We start from the raw sequence: 24,353 nt of genomic DNA, 5'->3' as shown, positions 1-24,353 counted from the left end.
ACACCTGCCAACTCTGAACACCTGGACACACTTCTACGCCTCATTTTGGTATGTACACACTTCTTAAATTCCTGGTGTGAATATTGAGCGAGAGGGCAGGATAAGGAGAGGGTGAAAGCAGGGTGCCGTCGAGGTGAAGCAGGGGCAGGGTGAAGGTACGGCAAAGGCAGAGAGGATATAGGAAAGGGAGGAGAGAGGAGCGAGAGAAGGCTGTTGAGGCAAAGAAAGGGCGCGATCAGGGTGAGGCCAGGATCAGAATGAGTGGTGTGAAGAGTCAGACGTGGTGAGGGAGGGACAAAGGAAGGAAAAGAGAGGAAACAGGGTGGGAAGAAGATCGACAGGAGAAAGAGGTGAGGGCTAGGAGACGGATAGGCCAGGGTGAGGGTGGGTGGGAGCAAACAGGGTGGGAAAATGACAAGGAGGAGGTGGTGAAGGCAAGTGGACGGATGGATGAGGGTGAGGGGGGGTGCGGTACTGTCAGGGAAGGTCAGGGGGCGTCTGCCATGGAGGTATTTATACCTCCATGTCGTCTGCATATTAATAGGGTGAGGGTGGGGTGCGGTACGGTCAGGGCAGGTCAGGGGTCGTCTGCATAAGCGGAGTGAACGGGATCCCCAAGAACCCTCATGTGCCTTTTAGTTCCGCGCCGCTGCTGGGTCTCAGAGGGTTTTATCCAATTACGTTGTGCTTAATGCGGGAAATTAGAGTGGTCTGTTGAAGCAGCGGCGGCGTGCTGGCGACGACCGATCAGGCGTTGAGGATTATGGGATCATACGCAGTTCGAAATCATTTGAACGCGATTTTACTGTCGCTGGTAATTTGCTCTGCAGCTCATAGACTGCCTGCTGATGTGTTTGTCTGTCTCGTGGTGTTATTTTTTTTTACATAACCAGAATTTGTACTATTTTTATACACATATCGGTAGCCGTGCCTATATAGATATTTTATTTTTTACTTTACTGACCATTTTGTTTTTCTTTCACAACCGGACTTGCTGATAATTTCTTTTATATACATTTCTGCAGCCGAGCCTATATATATTTTTTGTACTTTACTGAACATTTTGTTTTTCTCACTGTGGCAGCCTAAGCCTCCATTTCGTCGATGCTATCATTTCCTCTTATAATTTTTCGTTCATTTTACACATTTCTCAATAAACTGTAGTATATATAGCAATGTCCTTAATAATACATGACTAACAGAGCCGACAACATCTTAACTTCAGCTCCTAAAACACCAGAAAAAAACATTACTGCTGCAGGCAAAATTTTACGCCGCCTTCTTATAATTAAACAGTGCTCGCTCATTACGGCTTCCTCTCTTTCCGTGTTCCTATTAACTTTACCTCCCTTCCCCTCTTCTCTCTCTCTCTCTCTCTCTCTCTCTCTCTCTCTCTCTCTCTCTCTCTCTCTCTCTCTCTCTCTCTCTCTCTCTCTCTCTCTCTCTCTCTCATCCTTAGAAAGGCTTAGGCGGAGGGTTTTAACATTCGCACAAAAAACTAAGAATTTACTAACGCAGAGAGAGAGAGAGAGAGAGAGAGAGAGAGAGAGAGAGAGAGAGAGAGAGAGAGAGAGAGAGAGAGAGAGAGAGAGAGAGAGAGAGAGAGAGAGAGAGAGAGAGAGGGGGGGGGGGGGCGAAGGAGACCTGTATATCCTCCCGGGATTCACGGCTTCTGGTCGACTAATGAACACCTTCTGTCACCGTCAAGAGTAGCAGGTGTAGGGGTGATAGGGGGAGGAGGAGGAGGAGGAGGAGGAGGAGGAGGAGGAGGAAGATGAACAGCAGGTAAAACATTTGGAGGAGGAGAAGGAAACCGAGAAGTAGGGAGAAGGAAGACAGTAGAAGGAGGAGGAGGAGGAAGAGGAGGAGGAGGACACGGAGTAGCAGTTAAAAGGAAGAGAGGAGGTGGTGAAGGGTGACTAGGAGAAGGAGGAGGAGGAGGAGGAGAGAAAGCAGAAGTTGGAAAAGGAGAATAGGGAGGGAACAAACACGAAATACGGAGAGGCAGAATACTGATGTAATTACAAGAAGGGGGAGGAGGAGGATAAGAGAAAGTCGTAGTGGTGGATGATAAAAAAAAGTTAATCAGATGAGGAAGTCAAACCAATACGGGAATATCGAGAGACGTATTACGTGGCGAGTCTTACGAAATGTTATATTGCATAAGACGGAGCCGTGATAACGATGAGACTACGTGATGTTGTGAGAGAGAGAGAGAGAGAGAGAGAGAGAGAGAGAGAGAGAGAGAGAGAGAGAGAGAGAGAGAGAGAGAGAGAGAGAGAGAGAGAGAGAGAGAGAGAGAGAGAGAGAGAGAGAGAGAGAGAGAGAGAGAGAGAAGCAGCATGGACGAAAATGATCTAAAGGAAAAAATAACTGTCATTAACAAAAAACTAAATTACATCTTCTAGAGAAAATACTGATTACGATAGACCAGTGGTTCTCAAACTGGGGGGCGTTATTAATTTCCAAGGGGGGCGCGATCCCAGGAGGAAAAGTTAAAATTCCTGTTGTTGTAGTATTTGTTATTTTAAGAAGAGAATGGGGTAAAATTGAGAAGTTTATGAAATCTGGAAAATTATCGCCTTCATTAATTTTAGAAGAAGAAGCAAAAGAAGAAAAATAAAAATAAAGTGAAGAAGAAGAGAGAACAACACGAAAAATAAGAAAGAACAGGAGAACCAGAAGGAGTAGTGGCAACAACACCAACATCATCAGTAGTAATAACAACATCAACATCAGGCGAGCAGGCGAAGCAGGTGAGGTGTACGGTGTGGGTGTTAGGTTTCTCCAGGCAGCGTTATGGTAATAGTTATGACGAAGAGTTGCTCAAAGCCGCTAACAGCAACAGCAGCGGCACAGCGGCGTCCTTAAGAGCCTCTGCGAAGGGGCACTAATAACCTTAACACCCCTCTGCAACACATGGCTCCGTGGCAGGGACGACGGAGGAGGGAGGGAGGGAAAAAAATCATAATTGGTCTATTCCTCTCCTTCAGCGTTGTGGTTGCCCGCGTCTTGTAGCTTTCCTAAGGCGTGGCAGCTTTTAGTTAAACGGCGTCATCATTTTTCAAGTCGTTGGTGCTTAAGAGAGACGACGCATGTTGTCAGTGCCTTGTTTTCCCTCTTGGGTAAAACACGATCACCACCTCCTCTTCCTTTTCCTTCCCCTCTTCCTTCTCCTACACCTAGTATTCCTCCTCTACTTCCGACGTCTTATTTCTCTTTCCTCCTCTTCGCCTTCCACAATATATCTTTTTTTCTTTTCTCTCTTCATTTTCCATTCGACCTCCTTCACACTCACTGTCTTCTTATCTAACTTTTATGCTATTTTCCAAGGTCCTCTCTTCTCCCTATTCTCCATCTCTATCTCATCCACACTCCTCATCTTCTTTGCACTTCGCTTTCCTTTCTTCTCTTCATTCCGCATATCCATATCCTCCACACTCTTATTTTCCCCTTCGTTTCTGTCCATATATTTCTCTCTTACACATTCTTCGTCTATTTCGCCTCCACACTGTCTTCCTTTCACTTCTTTCTTGCACACAACTTTCTTTCCTCCTACCTATTATCCACCTTCATTTCCTTCACACTCGTACATCACAGCGTCTTCCCCTCGTCTTCTCTTTTACGTCGGGAATTCGGCGCATTTCCCTTACCCCATTTTCTTCGCGCCTTCTCAGTGCACCATTGTCTCAGCGTCGGGCGTCAGGCTGAAGATTCATGTTTCAGATTTCAGCGGCCAGAATTACTCAGACGAGAAAGCTAACACAGCGTGCTTTCCTCCCTCGTAAGTCTCACTTCGCTCTCTTATTCCCCGCTAAGGACCTCCTTCGTCTGCGTTGGAACTTTTGCTCCAAACACCTCTCGTAATGGAAGCACTTCGTGAAGTCTTTAGCCAGCAACTCGTCAGATTTTCACAACCTACGTGGGCCCCGCAGACACGGCTTCCTCTTCCTCTTCTTCTTCTTCCTCCTCCTCCTACATCTGCTCCTCCTCCTCCTCCTCCTCCTCTTCCTTCCTGATATCCGTCACCATTTCATTCCCTCCTTTGATTACGAATTGCATGTGGATTAGCGAGGCTGGACTGGCAGGAAGGCTGGCCATGAGACTGTGCCTCTGAGAATGGAGATGGGAGAATAAGGAGGGTCTGACGCCACTTGAGTGAAGGGGAAGTGTTGGGTGGGTATCTGTTGCCAAGGAGGTAGTGGTGGTGATACTGATGGTGCTGGTATTCTTTTTTTTTTATTGTAAAGGTGGTGGCTGTTGTGGTGGGGTTGTCTTGCCAGGATTGAAACTCTCCATGACAATTTATAAACAATATCTTGAGAGGTTGTGGTTTCATCTTTTCCGATGACGTTTTTGCTATCTAAAACCGGTTGAAGAGTAAATTTATAAATAAAAAAAGTTGAAAAGATAACATCATATAATTATTTTTACTTGGCGGGACATCGGTAGCAAAAATAAAGGATAAAATAATATAAAATAACGAGAATGACATACGAGAACATAAGATTTGTTAAGATATAGAAGAAAACAACTACCAAGACCGAAATACGCCTCAACGATGATGGGGACGTCAGCCAACACGACCTCACTCCTCTCATGGTACGACACATCCCCGGAGCTCAGACCACCTGCCCTCGCAATCCGGCCCTCGCGTGGGGAACGGTACGAGCAAGCAGACCCGCAACCGACCTCTTCACCCGTGGGCCTCACCCTACCCCATTTTTTTTTCTCTCTCTCTCTCTCTCTCTCTCTCTCTCTCTCTCTCTCTCTCTCTCTCTCTCTCTCTCTCTCTCTCTCTCTCTCTCTCTCTCGCTTGTACCATCACGGGAACGAGGTTCTTTTCAGACATTTCATGAGGTAAAATCTGGGAAAAGCATCAGGGAAGTGGCAGGGGAGGAAAGAGACGCAGCGTGGATGGCATGCACTGCGACTCGTCAAGGCGGGGGTAGAGGGAGAAGAGGAGGAGGAGAAGGACAAGGAGCAGGATGAGGAGGATGACGACGAACACGAGGAGAAGAAGAACGAGGAGGAGGCAAAGGGGGGGTGGGGGGTGGTAGCGAGTGAATGGTCCAGATGGTTTCGAGAGTTCCCGTTTCGTGTTTTCTCGCCGACCATTGACACCACATCAAAGGATAGATTCTCGAGGGTGCCTCCAGAGCATCGAAAAATGATTTCATGTTATCTTTTCCGCGCCGTGTTGATGCTGACGAGGAGAATTTAATACGTGTGTGTGTGTGTGTGTGTGTGTGTGTGTGTGTGTGTGTGAGAGAGAGAGAGAGAGAGAGAGAGAGAGAGAGAGAGAGAGAGAGAGAGAGAGAGAGAGAGAGAGAGAGAGAGAGAGAGAGAGAGAGAGAGAGAGAGAAACACTCCATCCTCACTAATTACTGATGGAAACTCTTGTACGAGCTCAACCTACTTTCCCTTCTACCTTTCTCCTCCTCAACCACTCCTCTCCTACCCTTCCACTCCTTCAAATACTCCTCTCTCCCATCCAAACACCTCCTCCACCACTCCTGACTCTTCCCTCCTTCCCTCTTCCTCCTTCATTATTTCCCCACCTGCCTTCCTTCTACCCTTCCTTCTCACACCATCTTTCCTCTCTCGTCTACACACACACCTTTCGACATTCTCTCACTCTGTCTGATTAGAGTCGTGCTTTATGGAGCTTTAAGTACGATGTGAAAGGAAGCTTAAAAGTGAGTCTGTAGGGGAGAAGAAATAGTGTAGTGTAGTGTAGTGAAGTGTGTGTGTGTTTGTGTGTGTGTGTGTGTGTGTGTGCGTGTGTGTGTGTGTGTGTGTGTGTGTGTGTGTGCCAGTGTCCCTCGTAAACGTTACTGCCTCAGTTTCATTTCGTCCTTTGAAGTCACTGGCGACAAAAGGAACTCTTCTCCAACAACGAGACTGGGATAAAAGCAACTCTGACAGATACGAACAGACACACACACACGCACCCAAAGGCCCCGAGGCTGGACCATTACGACACCTTCTTCCACCTCACTGTAACGGTAGCCCCTTCACTCCTCCTCCTCCCCCTCTCCCTTCCTGCCCCATCACCCCATCCCCGCCAGCCTGCCCAGCATACTCAAACAACCTTCATTAGTATGCGTCGAACATTTGACAACATTTCTCATTAACCGGCGATGAAAGGAAGACCAAGGGAAAAATAAATAAATGCTGCTTGCAATTAGACGAGGCCTTCCAACACCACCCAGACCCAACACACACACACACACACACACACACACACACACACACACACACACACACACTCCTCATTCCTTCTCAATTCCCTTTCTCCCCTCTTATCTCTACGTTTCCACTTCTCTTTCCTCCTCCTCTCGTTCCTCCTTTTCTGACCTGTCCTACACTCTCCTCTGTAAGCAGACTCTTCACTCTAGTCCCTCTTCATCTCTTCTCCTTTTCCCCTCTTCCTTCCTATTCTGACCCGTCCTACTCATTCCTTCTCTCTCTAAACAGTCCTTTCTCTTTAGTTTTCCTTTACCGCTTTCCTCTCCTTGCCGCTCTCGTCCACACCTTTTCTCCTCCCATTCCACAATGTTTTTCAGGAAAGACAATTTAGTCGCTACTTGTGGGACGTTATTTGCTTCGAAAAAAAAAAAAAAAAGGTCTAAACAAAGCTGCTTGCTCGGAGTCTGCCTCTTTTTTTGTTCAGGAACTTTAAACTGTGTGTGTGTGTGTGTGTGTGTGTGTGTGTGTGTGTGTGTGTGTGTGTGTGTGTGTGCATATGTGTGTATGTGTATGTGTGTATATGTGTGTATGTGTATATGTGTATATGTATGTATGTGTATGTGTGCGGAGAGCCTACCTCAGAACATTGATAACCACAGAAAAGAAACCTTCCCAAAATTTTAAGTGTTGATGGAAAAAATATCTTTTATCCCCTCGACCTCGAGACTGTTGGGGGCAGCGGGGACAGCGGAGATAGCCGGGACGGAGCACGGGGAACACGGGAGCGCTCACTGATCCCTTATGAGCGACCGCAACTCAGAAAAATGAAGTCCCACGCCGAAAAGACAGAACCTTGCTGCGCCTTGGCAATGGAGGTGAGGTTCAGACGAACGGCGAGAACAATATACAGAACAGTGATAATGACGCTGACTTTGTTGTGAACACTGGATGTTATGAAGATGGCAGAGAGAGAGAGAGAGAGAGAGAGAGAGAGAGAGAGAGAGAGAGAGAGAGAGAGAGAGAGAGAGAGAGAGAGAGAGAGAGAGAGAGAGAGAGAGAGAGAGAGAGAGAGAGAGAGAGAGAGAGAGAGAGAGAGTATGAATCCGTTGAATACAGTACAGAGAAAATTGGCCAAAATGACCCAGGACTCGCGGCAAAAGAGAAAAATTACTAAAATGATCTTTCCGTACAGATAAAGACTAAATGTGCTTAAATACATTCTTCGAAGAGACGTAGATTCCGAGGTGATTTGAATGAAGCTTTTGAATGAGTTAGCGGATTGATATGGGTGATTTAGATGCAGTATTTGTATTGGAAGATGTAAGAACACGCAGCAACGGATATAAATTCGAAAAATTCAGGCTCAGGAAGGAATTGGTAAAAACTGTTTCACGAATATGGTGGTGAAAGAGTAGAACAAATTGAACAGGTATGTAGTTGAGGCAAACACGACTAAAAGTTTTAAATGGAGGGTAGACGTATTTATGGATGGGGAGAAAAGTTGTTGAAAACCCACTTTCAGAAGTCGCTCTGTGTATCCGTTTGGCCGCTTTCTGTATATCCCGTCATCTTTGTGTATAATCTACCAGCATTCAAAGCTGCATTCAGAGCTGCACCACTTCTGTAAAGTTGTTAAATAAACCCCTTTGCTGCCACACCAACATTACACTCTTCATATTGAGGTTCTACGGCTCGGAAGTCTGCAGAGGACGACTACTAATGTTATCTCTGTTGTCATTATTACGGTGAGCAATCACATATACTAGTTCAGCTGATCACTATCTCGCACCAAAGTCACCAGAATATGTTTATGCCGTCACTGAGGTCACTAACATCACCGACACCTCAATTTACCTCCTCTTTTTAAAGTGTACCAAAGGCAAACTGAAACTAATAAGCAGCTGATGCTGCAATACAGTCGTAGGCAGGCAGAGATGAGTCAAGTTTCCACTCAACTCCTGGCCTTCTCCATGTCAATTACAAACGAAACAGACAATGGACAATCACGACTCATATGAATAAGTTCAATTGTGTATCAACGCTTGGGGAGTATGCGTGTAGATGGTAATTAATGTTGATACGAGCAAACAAATTTGATAATCTATAATCTATCAACACAAGTTAGGAAGAGGTGCAGGTGGTTGCGTACAGGTAATTATGTAAACCTGACTCTGCAACACGATGTCGGCAATGCTTGTTCGATGAATACCAATTAGTTAATTACTCAAACTTTCGCATTACTCGCGGGACACCGAGCACCTGCCCCGCCGCGCTGCCACACAAAGGGAGGACTCGTCATTATTACTGATGCTCCTCCGTCCCCAGGATACTTGAGGGACTGTTTGTGTGTGTGTGTGTGTGTGTGTGTGTGTGTGTGTGTGTGTGTGTGTGTGTGTGTGTGTGTGTGTGTGTGTGTGTGTATGTGTGTGTAAAGACGGTTTCCCTCAAAATTAACGCAAAACTATCCTAACTAAATGTAATATATGCAAATTTTAGACTGCAGTACTTTACATTTAAGAAAGTAATTCGTGAATATGAAACGTGTCCTCGTTTGGTAACATACGCATTAATAATATATGGTGATGTTACAAAATTAAATAAGGAGGAGGAAAGGAAGGAGAGTGAAGGGTCATGCTCTGCCTCGGGACTGTGGTTGTTGTGCAAGGGAGTTAGTGAACCTCTACTCTGCATGTGTTCTTTTCTTCCCTCTCCAACAAGACATCGTACTCAAATTCTTCACGAGGATATTAATGCAGCGAATTAATGCATTGTAGCCGCGATAAAAGTTTAATTAGTTTGCCCCACTCACTCTAATTACCTCAGACGTGAAGGTATTTGTCATTGTGGTCCGCTAATGTATTCCCAACGCTTCCGTGCGCTCCTCCCACGCACACACTCCTCCCACTCAAACGCTCACTTATGCCGTTTTCGCTGTACCTCCGTCTCATTTTTCGTTCCACTGCACTCATTCATTCATTCATTCATTCGCCCTCCCTCGCCCACGCACCCAGCCTTGCTTCCCTCCCACTTCATCTTAAGCTCGCTCGCCCATTCGTCTTGTGCTTTAAATTCATCTTCTGCCTTCTTAACCACTCCCACCTCCTAATTTATGCTGGTATATTTAAGGACACACACACACACACACACACACACACTCACACTCACACACACACACACACACACACACACTCACACTCACACACACACACACACACACACACACACACACACACACACACACACACACACACACACACACACATTGATTCTCTAGCCTCTTTTCGCATCAATAATATGATTAAATAAAAACTAAAACTATCAACATGACTCAATATTTCTACGCGTCTCTCCAGGGCCATTGTGGTGGTATTTAAACCTTTTTTTTTTAACATATTTTCGTTTATTTTCTTTGGTATGAGTAGACTTAATGACTACTTTTTTATTCAAAAATGTTTCCACAGAAGCAGAGCTTCTGTCTTTAATTTTTAATATTTATTACTGTAAAAATCACTACAGAGGAAACAAACAAATCTGAAATAAAATAATGTTTGGAACCTTTGAATATGAAAATCTAAAGGGAATAACCACTGTTAAATATCGCAACATTCAGCAACATAGAAATTTTTTTTTATGACAAAGATCTCGGGGAATTCTAAAACCAAACTAATACCAGACAACTTGACATGACCGACCGTCCATTTGGTGCCCAGCGATGACCTGAACCTCTTCCTCTTGACTGTCCTGAACCCAGCCAGCCAGCCACACACACACACACACACACACACACACACACACACAAACGGCCGCCCTTAGCCTGAGGGACGCCGTCGGGCCACTCAAGAGGCCGGTAATGGCACTCGGCGACAGATGCCTCTGATTGCTCCGCCACATCTTCCGCGGGGGCGACGTCTTCTTCCGTGGCGGCGCTGAAGAGACCGCCCACGATCCGCGAGTAATGTGAGTTCGGAAAAAGAAAATTCCATTTGGGAAATTGGTGTGCTGAGGCATGTCCCACCTTTGGCCGCCAGAGAGAAAGTAGGAGTTTATGATTTTTGCTTCCACGCCAAACACTAATTGCGTCCAACTTGCCACGTGTGCAGACTGGACTCCACCACCATCACTACCACAACCACTATTTCCACCACCACCACAACCTCCACGATCTCGCCCGCCAGCAACCTCTCTAAAAGCCACCACTACCTTTACCCTACCACCACCACCACCCTACACATGATCGGTCTAAGCGCTACATCACGACCACTATCATCTTCCCGTTCACCACCACCAGTGCTACCAACTACACGTCCCAGGTAAGAATAAAGTCGTGTGTTAAGTCGTTCCTTCGGTTGCTCAGCTAGTCGGTCGGGTGGTCGGCGGCAGGACGGTGGTATCTGTTTCAAGGGAGTCCGATGCTTCTGTTCCACTATTATAATAGGGAGGAGCGTTCCGTGTCGGCCGCCGTAAATATGGGAGGCAAGAGGGAGGGAGGCTTGCGGGGCCCCTGTTACATGGATTGTCTAATTATTTCTGAATAAATTGTCCAACTCTTATCCCGCGTGGAGAGAACTGTAGGTCAGCCGGGGATCAGGGAGGAGGAGGGACGGAGAGGAGGAAAGGGCAGAGAAGAGAGAGAGAGAGAGAGAGAGAGAGAGAGAGAGAGAGAGAGAGAGAGAGAGAGAGAGAGAGAGAGATAGAGAGAGAGAGAGAGAGAGAGAGAGAGAGAGAGAGAGAGAGAGAGAGAGAGAGAGAGAGAGAGAGAGAGAGAGAGAGAGAGAGAGAGAGAGAGAGAGAGAGAGAGAGAGAGAGAGAGAGAGAGAGAGAGAGAGAGAGAGAGAGAGAGAGAGAGAGAGAGAGAGAGAGAGAGAGAGAGAGAGAGAGAGAGAGAGAGAGAGAGGCCTACAACATTTTGCTATCTGTATGTAACTTCTACCGTCCTACCTTCCCTTTTTCCCCTAGCTCCCCCTTGCCCCCCACCCGTGCCGCTCCCATTAAAACACCCTTTGGAGACTCAATGCCAAGTAAAACCCAATTTTTCTTCACCAAACACTCTAAGGCTTTACTATTTCACCCTCCCCTCACGCCCTGCAACACCCTACTGGCTGCTCTCTCTCTCTCTCTCTCTCTCTCTCTCTCTCTCTCTCTCTCTCTCTCTCTCTCTAGGCCTTCTCTTTTTATTTTTTCTTGTTATTCATTTCCCGATGTAATATTTTCACTAATTTCTTTACACCGTTTCTCCAATATCCTCGGAGACTCTTCTGGTTACTTTGCTTCTCCCATCCAAAAACCAACCCTCACCAAGCCAACCAAACACCCACCTACCCAAACAGATATACACCCACACCCACGTACATACACTGACACTTTCTCAGAAAAATGGTTATAACACACGGTGGACATCTTACAGTAAAAGAGGAGGGAAAATTGTTGAGGGGAAAAAACGGTCTTGGGAAGGGTAAGGAAAATTAAACGTGTTGGAGAGAAGGAAGAAGGGAGGAAACGAAAAGGCTGGGAGGGTGAGGGCAAAAGAGGAAGTGGCAGTAAAGAGAGCGAGATGAAAGTAAAGAAATTGCGAAAATAGGTTCTGGGAAGATGAGATTGGCAAAGGGAAAAAAAAGAATATATAAGTGAAGAATGGTTGATAGAGTAAAAAGAATTCTTGAAGATGAAGCCCATGGAGAGCAAAGGAATTAAAAACAAGGTCAGATCCTCATAAAAAAATATGAAAGAGGAGCAAAAATGTCAGCATGGAGGAATGGAGTGGAAAATATGAGGGTAAGAGGGCAAAGAGGAAGGGAGGGAAGAGGGGAGGAAAAGACGGTATGTGTGAGTGAGAAAGGGAATTAAGGGAGATCCGTTGCAGGTAACCGCGCACACAAATACACACACACACACAAAAAAAAAAAACCATACACACTACATCAAGAGAGTTTCATTACTTTCCAAAAGCCTTTCAGTCACACACGCAAGGCTGTTCATACCAAGTGACCTCAGGAGAGGCAGAAAATGTCAACATATTGTCAACGAGAGCAGTTTCCAAAAATGATTGTATTACATCCGACGCGGCAAAACTCCCAGAGATTTGGTATGCCTGTGAAAACTATGAATAGATCGTTTGATATTGGATTCATATGCGACATAATAAAAAAAAAGGAAATGCAATGTTTCGTGCGGCAGAGAATATAATTTGTAAGAAACATATTATTCAAATAAACAAATTTGCGAAATAGAAAGTAAAAAACCACAAAAAAAGGTCTTCATCGGACACAGATCATGAGTGTTTTATCTATTTTTCAGATTTAATGATGGAGACATCAAAAGGGCGACAAAGTGACACATCGACAAAAAAGAGCTGTCGATGAATGTCCCGCCGCGGCGCACCGGCAGCGGCGAAAACTCTGCTCGATGGTTTGTTTCCGATGAGCAACAGTTTTCCTATATGATCGGAACCGATATTTATTATTTTTATGCCTTTTGAAAAAGAATGCATCGTGATCCTCGTTGTAAGCTTGGCAGCGCGAAGGTTTTACTGATATATCCTTTTAAAAATTAAAAATAAAAGTATTTTCAAAGCTAAGCACTTTTAAATATTTATATTTCGACTTCGTCATGCGCTCCTTTTTCTTAGATATTTATTACATTCATAGAAGTGTACATTTTTTATAGCCATATATTTTTTGAAAGAGATAAAATAGGCAAAACAAAGATACACAAACAGGTGAGTTAGGACAGATTGATGTGGAGGCGATTACGAGGAACTAATTATCAACGCAACGCAGAGCCAAATCCGAGAGCGTCTTGACCTTTTCCGCTTCAGGTCACCTATTCATTCATTTTTATATTCATCTCAAATATTCTTTTTTCCTTTATCAAGTACAGCGTATTAACAGAGGGCTGGCTGGCTCACTGACCTTCAGGCCGGTGCATGTTATATACTTTTTATGTGTAGTAGGTATTCATTTCATCCGAACCGTTTCATTATCCGTTAATATCTTTGTTTGTTGGTCAGTTTGTCTCGTAAATAACTCTCTCTCTCTCTCTCTCTCTCTCTCTCTCTCTCTGCAGCGTTGTGCAAGCAGCAGCAGCCAAATCAACAAGGCAGCATGTTATTAGGTATCAGCGAGGTGCTCCATGAACATAAATACTTTGAAAAACTAAAGCGTTATAATTCTATGTTTCTCGTCTTCATTTGTAATCTGTGTGTATTTTTTTTTTGTGTGTGTGAGTGTGTTAAAGTGAGGGCGATTGTGTGTTTTTGCTCATCTTTTCGACAGAGATTAATATAGCGGATAAAAAAAGGTCTGCCGTCGTTCTTCCACGAGAGAAAAAAGAACCCTCTCCGTTTCCTTGTAATACGTCTTCTTCCTTGTCTTCCAAATGTGTTCACGAATGCACGTATGATCCATTTATTAGTTAGATATTATCACCGTCATCACAAGCATGCGCATCATATATATTCATTCTTTACATTTTTTAGAAACGACAGCCACTGATACCAACTCCACCGCCACCGCCACAGCCACAGCCTCCTCTTTAGCCGCCTCTGCCGCCATGACGCTAATAACAGTAATTAATTCCATTCTTGGTACAAATGATCAACTAATGGCTCTCGGAGGGCAGCTCGAGGCGTCTTTATACCTTGAGGGAAATTAAGCAGACATGTTGCATTTGTTTCCTATTCCTCCAACGAGAGAGAGAGAGAGAGAGAGAGAGAGAGAGAGAGAGAGAGAGAGAGAGAGAGAGAGAGAGAGAGAGAGAGAGAGAGAGAGAGAGAGAGAGAGAGAGAGAGAGAGAGAGAGAGAGAGAGAGAGAGAGAGAGAGAGAGAGAGAGAGAGAGAGAGAGAGAGAGAGAGAGAGAGAGAGAGAGAGAGAGAGAGAGAGAGAGAGAGAGAGAGAGAGAGAGAGAGAGAGAGAGAGAGAGAGAGAGAGAGAGAGAGAGGAAATAAGGCAAATGATAGCAAGCTTGATCTCCAATCTTTACCACTTATCAATAGTTACTCATTTCCTTCACATCATCTAGTTCGTTTCAATGCTGATATAACGACGTAGAAATCATTCCAAACACCAAAAACGTTATAAATGTCGAATAAGCCCATTTGTTAACGTTCGTAATATTAATGGTTTAAGAAAGTCCATTTATCCGAGACAACATATTCCGTTAAACGACAATTGTTTCTTTATTTTCTCATATAACAGAAGCGTATAGGGTGAGGATCCTGAATAAACAATGTGAAAGGGGAGCGAGAGAGGAGAGAACAAACACTGCTGTGTGTCGCTCTATAATAAGAATAAAGAAAAAGAATAATAAAAGTGGAATACATACATCTGGGCCCGACGCGTCCTCTTCAATACAAGACTTCAAACGATGAAAAACACGGACGCCCTTCAATCGCGGGGATTACCCCGCGTCTGGAGATAATCCCGCCTAGGGCGCCTCTGAACCTGCATCTGCTGTGTGCTGGTGGTGGTGGCGGTGGAGATACAGGCGGGGGTGGTGATGGTATACGAGTCTTAAAATAAGCTCCCTTTTCTTGTCCTTACTTTCCGGGTGTTCTAGACTTGCTTTGTAGTCATGTACAGTGTTGTATGGTTTTTACCGCGGTGTCGTAAAAGATGAGGAAAACTAATGTCACTATAAAAGTTTCGGATACTGTACTACACTAGAATAATGTCAGTTATAGTTCCTCACTTTGGAAAGTAAAAGAAGTTGAGATCATTGAGCTCTGAAAATCCTTCATTAATCATGAATATTGACACGCACGTACCCCAAGTGTCCTGGAGGCTGTGGCAGGTGTTTGCATTCCCTAGACAAAACCAATGTCTCGAGATCTTGGACAACACAACGCGCGCTATATTTCCTTCTTACTCTTTCTTCTCATTCCAGGTGAAAGTGCTCGGAGGAAAAAAAAAGGTGCAGGTAACTCCTGGGCATGAGAGTCCAGATATCTTTTCTTCATACGAAGAATGAATGCCTACGAGACACCATTTCCTTTTAGTCCAGTTCACTCTATAAGCTTTTACTTGTGTTATGCTATTGTCGGTAATGACCTCTCATCTCTCAGGTAACCAGGACACAGGTACACGGCGGACACAAGTAGACGTGGTAGGTGGGCTTTGTTGTTCACTCTGTCGTGTGATGTGGTAAAGGCGTGGCGCCGAGCGAATGAATGGTCAAAGGAAGGGTGGTGGAGGGATGGGGATGGATTGCTTTTGGCGGTATTTCTTTGGTGTTTGTGTGTGTTGGTGGGTCACAGGTGGTCGTCATGGTCATTAGTGCAACCAGCGAGAAGGTCATAAGACAATTTGACCCAATGAAAACAGCCAGCGAGTTTTAGCGTTATTTTCCATGACAGGTGTTTGTGTGTCCGTTGGCGAGTCATAGGAGTGTGACCAGCGTATCGTTACCTTCAAAATGACCTACGCAGTAATAGCTGAAGGTTACACTTGGCATCTCTGACCTCCTTGAGACCCTCGTTCAGCTCCCCAACATAAAGTGCTTTATAATTTATAGTCAAAGCGCCATCATGTCTGTCTTACCTCGAAGTGGTGTGGCAGATAATAAGCATAATTTACTATCTGATCGGACCGGTAATATGCTCAAATCATCCTCCAGCAAATTGGCTTCATTATGGGAATTATTTTGCGCTTACGTCTTCGTTAGGCGTTGATTGAGGGACGCGGTCATTATATGAGTCGAAATTGTCTATTTACAGGATTAATGACATGAGAAAATGGAGGGTTTTAGTGAGCTCAGAGGACCGGGTATTGATCACCAGTGCGTCTCAGGTGACTAGGTTTTCACCGTCACCAGTGTCTCAGAGGACCAGGTACTTAGCACCAGTACGTCTCGGATGACTGGGTTTTCATCGTCAGCAGTGTCTCGAAGGTCCGGGTGTTCATCACCACAACACGTACAATACAGCGCTTGCTTTTCAGCTTTCTCCCCGTCAGTCGTAGTCATTCCTCGCTGAATGTTTGTTCAAGATCGCCTTATAGGAATCCCTGAAAGCGAAGTGCCGTTGAAAGCCTTCCTGAAGTCAGCTTGGTGTGTGCTATTCACACCCGCATGCTCAGACCTGCCCACAGAGGCTGGCGGCCAAGCTGCTGACAAGCGGACAACTCAATGCTGCTGAGACGTTATTTCAGGGGGAAACACGGCTTGCGACCTGAATAAATAGTCACCATGATGAAAACTACAATTATTTTTCTTTATCAATTGTTCAACGTTTAAAGCTAACAATGTTTGAAACTCTTTGCTGATACTAATCTGAAAATACCAAGGCAGAAAACTTAAGGCATTGTGTTTGACATAATTTTTCTTTCAGATGAATTTTCCGTTTATTGGCACGAAGCGAGTTCACCTTGATAAAATAGGTGAGCTAAAAATATGAAATGCATCTTAATAACACTTCATAACCTCGCAAACCAACTCAGTCGGCGGAAGAGATGCAAAAATATCTCGCTTAATTGTGAATTGTTTCCCGGAAGAAGGAACAAAACACTGAAACAATAAGTCTCCCTCGGGCCGGAACGTAATTACATGGCATTCACACGCTCCACAGCTTGACGCGGGAAAAAAAAACGTATAAAATTCCAGCAACAGCAACATTTTGTAGAGAAAATATGGAAACTATAATAAGCCATGAATTAATGAGTAGGCACTAAATAGCAAAAAAGACTCGAGAGAAGGCAGAAAAACATCCGTTAGCATGCCCAGAGGCTTAAAAAACAACAACTGCTAGTAACACAACCCATAAAACTCATCATCACACCAACCAGGACGACCAACTCCATAATTATCACAGCGACAATCAGCACCACCACAACCATTCCAACGACCACCAACATATTTATGAAAAAGATGACACCAACCAGAACCATTACAACGACTACAACCATAATCATCACTGCGACGACCACCACCACCACCACAACCTCCCCCCCCCCCGCGCAAACTCACCTGCCGGGATGATGGCGAAGGCGCACGGCACACTCTGCTCGCCGATGTCGTTGAAGGCCCAGCAGAGCAGCGTGCCGTAGTCCAGGTGGCTCTTAGGGGCGTAGCTGGCCACCGACACGAAGTCCTGCGGGGAAGAGAGAAAGAAAAGTGGGTTTAAGGTTAGCCCAGGCAGAACAAGCTACGATATGGCTGCCAATCTTAATCGCAAGTTTCTTAGTAGGGGGAAGTTTCGTAAATAAACTAAAGCGGTGTATGGAAGAGGAAGACCAAACTACGACGAGTGAAGGTGAAGTGAATAGAGATAGGGTGAAGGATAGGAATAAAGTTGGAGGAGGAGGAGGAGAAAGAGTAGGAGTTGGAGTAGGAGGAGTGGGAGGAGGAAGTTGAGGAGGAGGAGAAGGAGCACCAGGCAAAAAAAAGAGAAGGAAGAGGATGGGGAGGAGGGAGAGGAAAGCTGGTAAAGAGTAGCCATGGAAACAAGACTCATGGCGTGAACCAAGGAGGAGGTGGAAGCAAAATACAGAGGATAGAAGAGAGTAAAGGAGATAGAGAAATGAATAGTGATACACGACGGAGATAAATGACCGACGTGAGAAATGATGGTAAACAATAAGCAAAACTGAGAGCCAACGGATGTCACAGGCTCAGAAATTATGTATTCAGGAGAAACATGAAAACACACACACACACACACACACACACACACACACACACACACACACACACACACACACACACACACACACACGTAAGTCCAAGTGCTTCAGCAAATAAGGAAATGGAGAGAGAGAGAGAGAGAGAGAGAGAGAGAGAGAGAGAGAGAGAGAGAGAGAGAGAGAGAGAGAGAGAGAGAGAGAGAGAGAGAGAGAGAGAGAGAGAGAGAGAGAGAGAGAGAGAGAGAGAGAGAGAGAGAGAGAGAATAAAGAAGGTATTTCTGAATATTTAATGAACCCGGACGCTCGGGATTACTCCCCAATTAGTCGTCTCTTAAGGACATAATGACATACAAGTTCTCATTTCACTGCGACTTCATTACGCCACAAAATTCTCATCAACGTAAATCCATTATCATTATAATTATTACTATTCTAATGATAATAATAATATTATTAATAATAAGAATGATAATAATAACAATAATAATAATAATAATAATAATAATAATAATAATAATAATAATAATAATAATAATAATAATAATAATAATAATAATATGACGATACACACTATAATGGGAGAGAGAGAGAGAGAGAGAGAGAGAGAGAGAGAGAGAGAGAGAGATAGAGAGAGAGAGAGAGAGTGAGAGAGAGAGAGAGAGATAGAGAGAGAGAGAGAGAGAGAGAGAGAGAGAGAGAGAGAGAGAGAGAGAGAGAGAGAGAGAGAGAGAGAGAGAGAGAGAATTACTCTTATGGCTTCATTGCTCGTAAAAAGTAATCCTTCGCCTAAGCCGGTAACATCTCATGCAGACTTAATTGTTAAACTCTTTTGCATTAGTCCGGTATCTAAGCTTCATTTACGTATTCATTCTGTAAAAGTGTGGAGGAATCTGTCTGCATTCTCTCTCTCTCTCTCTCTCTCTCTCCTATTGCACGCAGATTAAAGGTATTTTTCAGGTTCGCTTCTTCCTCCATTCGGTCTCCGCCGCGGGCCACAAAGAGCCGCAGACAGTCTTTCACTTACGTCTCATTCATTCCTTTCCGTCTGCACCTCCATCTTCCTCCTTCCATTGCGGCTTTCTTCCCTCGATTAATCATGTCCCTCTCCTCTTCCCGCGTCGCTCACTCTCTCTCCTTTTATCGTCATTCACGCCATCCCTGAGCCTCAAATTTATCACTCCCTTCCCCACTAGTAATCCTTCCGCTGCCTCCTTTCCACTTACTCCTACTCTTTGTTGTCCTTCTCCTCCTCCTCCTCCTCCTCCTCTTATTCTTCCAGCTCCTCGTCTTAAATGGTGAAAGGGGTGGCAGTATGTAGAATTAAAATGCACTTTTAACAATACACTTTCTGGAATTATTTATCGCGACATTTGACACAACATTGTTCTGTCATGAATGTCTTAGTCAGTTGTAGTTCTCATTATATTTTCTCCTACCAAACAAAACTTTACTCGTACTGAAAATCAGCATTAATAACATGAAAAAAGAACTTATTAAAAGCACTATAACCGAAACGAAAAATATGGAACGAACTTTAAAGTATTGAAACTATTTTTCATTTATAAGGAAAGCTGCAAATTACCTGCACACGAAAATACCGTACCTCCCAATCAGGTTAATTACTGGTGTGTGAAAATAATGAGAGGAACTGCCGCGCCGCTGGGAATGACAAGGCGGGGGGCGGAAGGGGAGGTGGAGCTGTGGTATTGGTTGTGGAGGCGGTGGTGGTGGTTGTGATGGTGGTGGGAAGATGTAGTGGTACTGGTTAAAGAGAATGGTGGTGATGGTAAGGGTGGTGGTAGAAGTGGTGGTAGTTGTGGTAGAAGTGGTGATGGTGGTTGTGGTGGTTGTGGTGGTGGTAGTGTAGATGCTGGTGCTGCCAGTGGGGATGGTGGAGGTGGTATTATTGGTGATGGTGTTGTTGCTGAGGTGGTAACGGTGGTGGTGACAGATCTCTTGTACACACTTTAATCCTTGGCGTTCCCAGGGTTTTTTCTTTTAATTTTATATAGTTTATTTATTTTGAGTGAGCGAAGCTGGCGCAGGGAAGGAGTGTACCCGAGAACCTTCATTACCCAGAGCACAGGACAACGCAGGGCCGTCACTCAGTCCTGTGCTGCCGCCTGCATCTTGAGGCTCATGGTGCCATAACGTGACGGATTGTCTAGATTTTTCACCTGCTTGAACACATCCATGAAATAGCTGCTCACGTCAGGATAAATACAAATCGGAAAATGGAGGCTATGTGTAAAATAGCCATGAAAAATAATAAAATGATGAGTACAAATTGGTGAACATTCCCAATGTCATATTAACCGACGGGGAGGTAGGACGGAAAATAATCATGTCTTATTTAACCTGGAAGAGCAATCTCATATTAAGAGGCCATACTATATTGTTTTACTAGGTAGTTATGTGTGTAGGGAAGTGTAGAGAGGGGCTCAGCCATAAGTCAACTGAAGGTCCATAGAAATGAGCAGGGTTAATGAGCTCGTGGGTAATGAGGGGAATCCGTAGCTGGGTTGACGGGAAGCACAACTAAACCCATTAACAGTTGTATGGCGAGGAGATCGAACTTCAAACTTCTCGACCAAACACTAATACTGCTGCTACTACTTATTAATCATAACATAACAAAATGACGATTGAAAAAATAAAAACTCATTAACTGAAAATCGATAGAAAATTGTCGACACACGGCGGTAATAAGACAAATTTGTTCCATCAGTTTCCTCTTCTTACATTTTTTTCCTTCTCCTAAATATCATTTTCATCTTTTTCCTACTCTTCCTCCTTTCCCTCCTTTCCCTGCTCCTCTTCCAAAGGCTCCACTTCACACCAACCTATTTGCTTCTCATTTTCTGTCAAGTACCTCATTACCACAAGAAAAAGAGAAAGAGAGCGAGAGAGAGAGAGAGAGAGAGAGAGAGAGAGAGAGAGAGAGAGAGAGAGAGAGAGAGAGAGAGAGAGAGAGAGAAAGCTTAACCAGTAATTCACATACTAACTAGACACTCACACCTGCCTGTCTAATTAAACACACACACACACACACACACACACACACACACACACACACACACACACACACACACACACACACACACACACGCACACACACATAATTAATCATGCTCTCCCTTTTATTGTCATCTCTTTTTCAAAACCACTTGATGAATTACTAATAAGCATCATTTTTATTCCCTCGGTATAGAATGACACACGTCTCTTTTATATTCGATTTCCCTTTCCTTTACATATCAACAGGGTAAAAAAATAATCCACTAAGCTTATATAAACACTCTTACACTTCTTTGTCCTCTCAGCAGCATGTTATGAATGAGTGTTATTAATATGAGGGACATCATTGATTAATTCTTCAGGCTTTTTGCTACCTGGATGCTTTTTTTATGCATCACCCATTCATCCTCCGTATTTTCATTTAATTTTTTTCACCTTTGATAGCGTCTTGTTTAGTGAGGCTTGATTGATTACTTTGTTGTTAGTCATGAGCGCCATTTTAATATTACTGAACGAACACTTTAAATTGTCGCCTGATGGAAAAAAAAATCTACTGAAACTCATATCTTTCTTTCATTACATATATTTTCTTTGTTTAATTTGCCCTTTAGTGCCTCCTTTACCCTGTCAGTCTGAGGTGCCAGTCTTAGTTTTCTCTTTCGTCTCGTTTTCTTCCTTTGTTTTTCCGTGAACCGTCATTTTCTAATTGCCACTTGTCTTTACAGAATAAGCTAAAATGTCTTCCTCTCCGTTCACTGTTATATACTTTTCTTCTTTGCTTCTATACATTTAGCTCATTTTCGTTCCCCATCATTACCTACGGTCTCTGCCCTCTTTTTCTTCCTTATCCCTTCATAACCTGTCCGTCTCCTTCCAGCATCTTTCCCTCGCCTGGCCTCCCTTTCTCCTAAACACACCTTTTGCCTCCTCTCCGCATTTTTCGCAGTACATATATTTTGCTCGGAGCCGATACGATAAATCCACGGGGCACTATATTCACATTTCATTGCCTTTTCATGTTCTCGCCCTTTCCCTCACGTCCTATTTCTAAATCTTTCCCTTCCCCTCTCTTCATCTTCCCTTCCTAATCCTTCATGCAGGGTTTTTATCTTTCTTCCTCCTCCTCCTCGACTTCTTTTATTCTATTATTTTCTTGCAAGTCGTTTCTTATTTCCGGTGTTGGATTTACGCTTGCCTGGAGTCACTTTTCCGGTGTGTGTCTGTGTGTGTGTGTGTGTGTGTGTGTGTGTGTGTGTGTGTGTGTGTGTTGAATTATAAAATCTTTTTGACGATTTTTGATTTAGGAGTTGACGCACAGGCAGCTCAATCCTACTTTAACTCCTATTTTTTTTCTTGACGCATTTGCGTAACTTAGTCTTTTACCTCTTTCTTCATTTTCTTTCTTCATTTATATTTACGCAGCACTGAGCAGTTTCTTCCTCGCGGTGCTCTTTCGCTTAGAGTTAAAAAATATGGATTCACTTTAATTATTTTCCACTGTGTCGTCCTTGGTGAAGTACTCATGAGCTTAGTGGATTATTTTTTTACTCTCTTTGGTATACACCAACGCCCACGCCAACCATGACTTTGTCTACGCCGCGCCGCTCCATGTGTCAAGCCAGTCTGCCAAGGTCTTCGAGGACACGCAAACGACCGAAATCCCTGACGCTGAACACTCACCGGGCAGAGCCTGAGGAGCGCCGCGGGACTCACTCAAAACTCTATATTTATGACGAGGCGGCGGGGAGGTGGCGTTAAAGGGGATGTGTGGGCGGGGTCGCGGGAGGTGCCGGCTGGCTGGCGCCCTACCTGCGCCATCCCGCCGTGTGATTTACCTGTCATCTGGAGGGAATGATCCGCTTACCTGTCTGCCGCCTCGGGTTAAGTAATCAGGATTAAGAGTTATTTTTTGAAGAGGGGAGTGAAGCGGCGAAGCAGGTAAGGCTAAGGTACAGAGTTGAAGGACACCGTAGCAGCAGCGTTGCTCCTTACCTGTGAGGTGACGGCGGAGGCCGAGATGGGCAGGTGCTCCGAGGTGTTGTTGAAAGTCCACCTGAAGGTGACGGGGCCTGGGCTGGCCTCTACCTCGCAGGTGACGCTGGCCGGCTCGTGCAGCGCCGTGCCGTAGATGGTCTTGCTGTGGCGGCGACAGTACGGCTTGTCTGGGAGGAGGAGGAGGCGGAGAGGTTAGAGTGACGGTAGACATGGTGCTGTCCTTTGTCACGCTTGTGTGTGGTGGGGGAGGGGGGAGCAAACCTTCCTCAGCAATGCAACGAGGAGCGAGGGATGGTTTGCGTTAGATTCAAGGCAGACAGGGATGTGGAGGGGATGCCTATTTAAGGAGTTAAATGAAAGTATTGCTATTCTCTCCTTATCCTAGTTATTTTTATTATTCTTTAACACTCAGTACTATATCTCCTTATATTAATTTGGAATTGAGAACGAGGGAAAGGAATATGGCGATGGAAGATGGAAGAAAGTAAGTGACGGGGTGAATAATTCCCTCTTTAGGCAACTCTCGGATGTGACGAGGAAAAATAAAGAAGAAAACCTGCCGACCTTCTGTTTTAATATGTTTGTGGAAACGAATAAGAGAGAAAAGAGGAGAGCAGACTAAATAAATGAAAATAGAAGCTGGGAGACACGGAATCAGACAAGGACGAAATAGATTGACGAAGCAGGAAACGCGAAGAAAACGGAAAAACAAAGACAGGTGGAGGAGTGACAGGAAAATAAAAAAGGAATTAATAACTCACTCTGACTCTCCCAAAGCTTAGTGAACGGTGGTAAATAAGTAGTGTGAGAAATATCCCTCCCACTCACACACACACATAAAAAAAAAAAAAACAGAGAGGCTCCACCACCAGTCCACCAGTCAACGAACCCTTACACTCACTTTCCCGGCTCCACTCCCGCCTCCGCCACACATTAGCAGGCCGCTGTATTTTACCGCACCAAGAAAACCGGTACTCCACATCCCGTTCGAAATACAATTAGCTAGACAATTAGACTCACTTGAATCCGCCCAGACATCGTTCCGTATTCTCACCACCTTTTCCTCCGTTCCGCTCGCCCACCACCCACACACCCATACCGACCCTCCGCCTCCTCCCACACACACGCAAACAAAAGCCTGAGCGGGCGGAACACATCTAGTTTGCATACCCATTGTGGATCGTGCGCAGTGTCACCTAAATAGGTTCGCATGTAGGGACTTTGATCTCCGAAAAACACTCGACCCATTTTAGTTACGTTATTACAACCGCCATGTTGGGTGGTGCTGGCGGCCCGGCTTACACATGCAAACATACATATGCAGTAGATACACGTGCATTTATACATACACACAGTAGCTATACCTTTGTCTCTGCGTGTTTGCGTGTTAGTGTGTGCGTGTGGTGGCATGATGAAGAATAAAACAGGTGGAGGTATACTATAATACATCCCCGTGGAAATATCTTTGGTCGGAATTCTTGGACGCTTCCGACTTTTACATATTATTTCTACATGCCAAAGAAGACGTTAAATGC

At 44.6% G+C, this 24,353-nt stretch overlaps 1 protein-coding gene across 2 annotated transcripts in view; it reads right to left on the bottom strand.

Annotated features, from left to right (window-relative positions):
- Positions 1–24,353, bottom strand: part of LOC127005979 (hemicentin-1-like) — a 158,374-nt gene that overhangs the window by 20,571 nt on the left and 113,450 nt on the right. For both annotated transcript variants that reach the window (XM_050875455.1, XM_050875456.1), the window contains exons 9-10: positions 22,816–22,985; positions 17,150–17,273 (exon numbers count right to left, since the gene is read on the bottom strand). In XM_050875455.1, the coding sequence (XP_050731412.1) occupies positions 17,150–17,273; positions 22,816–22,985 (294 nt within the window). The remainder of the gene's footprint in view (positions 1–17,149; positions 17,274–22,815; positions 22,986–24,353) is intronic.

The sequence above is a fragment of the Eriocheir sinensis genome, chromosome 31 (genome assembly GCF_024679095.1).
Source record: "Eriocheir sinensis breed Jianghai 21 chromosome 31, ASM2467909v1, whole genome shotgun sequence".
Taxonomy (NCBI): Eukaryota; Metazoa; Arthropoda; class Malacostraca; order Decapoda; family Varunidae; genus Eriocheir; species Eriocheir sinensis.
The sequence above is the reverse complement of the archived record's forward strand: the minus strand, read 5'-3'. Positions and strand labels throughout refer to the sequence as shown.